The 1,838-nt window shown below is 40.4% G+C and overlaps 1 protein-coding gene across 1 annotated transcript in view; it reads right to left on the reverse strand.

The window, feature by feature from the left end:
- Positions 1–1,614, reverse strand: part of LOC107653491 (alpha-2,8-sialyltransferase 8F-like) — a 7,655-nt gene extending 6,041 nt beyond the window's left edge. Inside the window, exon 1 of the mRNA XM_016440223.1 lies at positions 955–1,614. Within this exon, the coding sequence (XP_016295709.1) occupies positions 955–1,049 (95 nt within the window). The 5' untranslated portion in view covers positions 1,050–1,614. The remainder of the gene's footprint in view (positions 1–954) is intronic.
- Between the last annotated feature and the right edge of the window lie 224 nt (positions 1,615–1,838).

The raw sequence follows: 1,838 nt of genomic DNA on the forward strand, positions 1-1,838 counted from the left end.
ATAAATTCATAATTAATGGCATGGCTGGTTCAGTCGACAGAAATACGGGACACACAGGCTTATAATAATACGGGACACACAGGCCTATAATAACTGCTGAAATGTTTGCGGGGCAAATCAAGTCAGTCTGAGCGCTCATGATACGCACAGTGCGTACAGCCGTACACCTGCTGATGCAATTAATACTGAACTGAAGCTTTCTGATATCAATGCAATCAATAAATGACACGTAAGATGTTGCCAGTTGTTTTTGTATAAAACAAGAGAAACAGCACTATTAAATACTGCGACTGACCGATCATAATTATGTTTTATAGAGAGCCATGTAATAAGTGCCATTTAGTTGTTGATTTAATTATCATGGTTCATTTGAAGATGCTTGTTATTCATAATAGAATTGACTATGTTTCAGTCAGTAAATGTTTTGTCACGTGAAATGCAAAACGATATTGCACTATATTAAATATATTAAATTAAACTTTTGTCTAGCTAAAGTTAATGTTCAAGTTTAATGACTTTATAAGCCTTTGAATTTAAGAGATCAGTGTTCAGACATGCAAATGAAACTTTCAATTATTTTCTAAAGTGAAATGTTCTACGGAACTTTACTGAAACGAACATCTAAAGTCCAACTTTTAGACCTTTCCAGCATTCTAAAACATTGAACCATTTTCCCAAAAGTATCATCTTGCTTTGCTTTCATGACCCCTTTGTAACAATGTAATATAATCTTTTGCTAATCAAATGTCTCCACGTATCTGACAGTACAAATATTAAAGAGGCCTTTACTTACTAAAAAATGATTGGTAACTAACTTGACCCGAAAAAATACTTAATTTCAGTCTAGGTGGCCAGAAGACCGTATCGATATTTAGCACTCAGGTCTTTTAAAGTTCAGTCTCCAAATAGAAGGCTCGATAAGACACACACGCATGCTTAAATGAATATACTCACTTGTTAGAGAGGAATATCCAGAAGGCCACACTGCAGAAGGAACACAGAAAGATGACAGGAAGGAGCCAGAGCATAAGAGTCCTCATAACGTGCATCCACTATCACACACGAGCTTCGGCGCACACATAGCCGCTGACATGCATGTGCTCTCATAAACTCTCATTTGTAGATGTTGCCACTGCGAATGACTTCCTCTCTTGCTCTGCCGTCCTTCTCCTTATTTTATCACTATGTCTGTTTCTTGACAACTGTACCCTTTTCTTTACTCTCTCTCTCTTTCTCGCAGGTTGTTAATCTCCTCACCCTCCCTCTCTCCTCTTTATTTAACTGCCACTAGCTCTCTTTCTCTTCTTTTCTCTACTGACAGGCCTGGCTTTTTATCACTTCTCTGCTGCTTTGCTCTTCCCTTAATCTATCAGCCCACTTTCTTCTCATGTCTTCTTGTCTCGCACAAGAATGAATTCCTCCACTCCTTTCTTGTCCGCTATGTTCCTTTAAGGCATATTTGTTATTTTTCCATGCTTCTCCACCTCATCCTTTCTGTACTTTCTTGTCTTATGAACTGCTCAGACTTTCCTTCCGTCCGGTTCCCTAGAAATCTCAGGCTGTTGCGTCTGCATTCTTAACCCCCTCCCCCTCTCGCTCACCCTGGGCACAACTTGTTTGCCCCTCCCTTCCTATCTCACTCCCACACAGAGTCACACACTCTTTTTCATTCTCTCTCTCAGGGTAATAGGAGTGCTGAGTACAGAATTAGCCCATGGCAGCAATAATGGCAGCACCTCATGACTGGGAGGAAGGGTTATGTGTGCTAGAGAAGGGTTTTCCCCTTCATTTCAGCCAATGATGGTCAAAGAATCCAAGAATCCGCCCCCCCCCCCCCC

Source organism: Sinocyclocheilus anshuiensis, unplaced genomic scaffold (assembly GCF_001515605.1).
Source record: "Sinocyclocheilus anshuiensis isolate Anshui unplaced genomic scaffold, SAMN03320099.WGS_v1.1 scaffold2013, whole genome shotgun sequence".
Taxonomy (NCBI): domain Eukaryota; kingdom Metazoa; phylum Chordata; class Actinopteri; order Cypriniformes; family Cyprinidae; genus Sinocyclocheilus; species Sinocyclocheilus anshuiensis.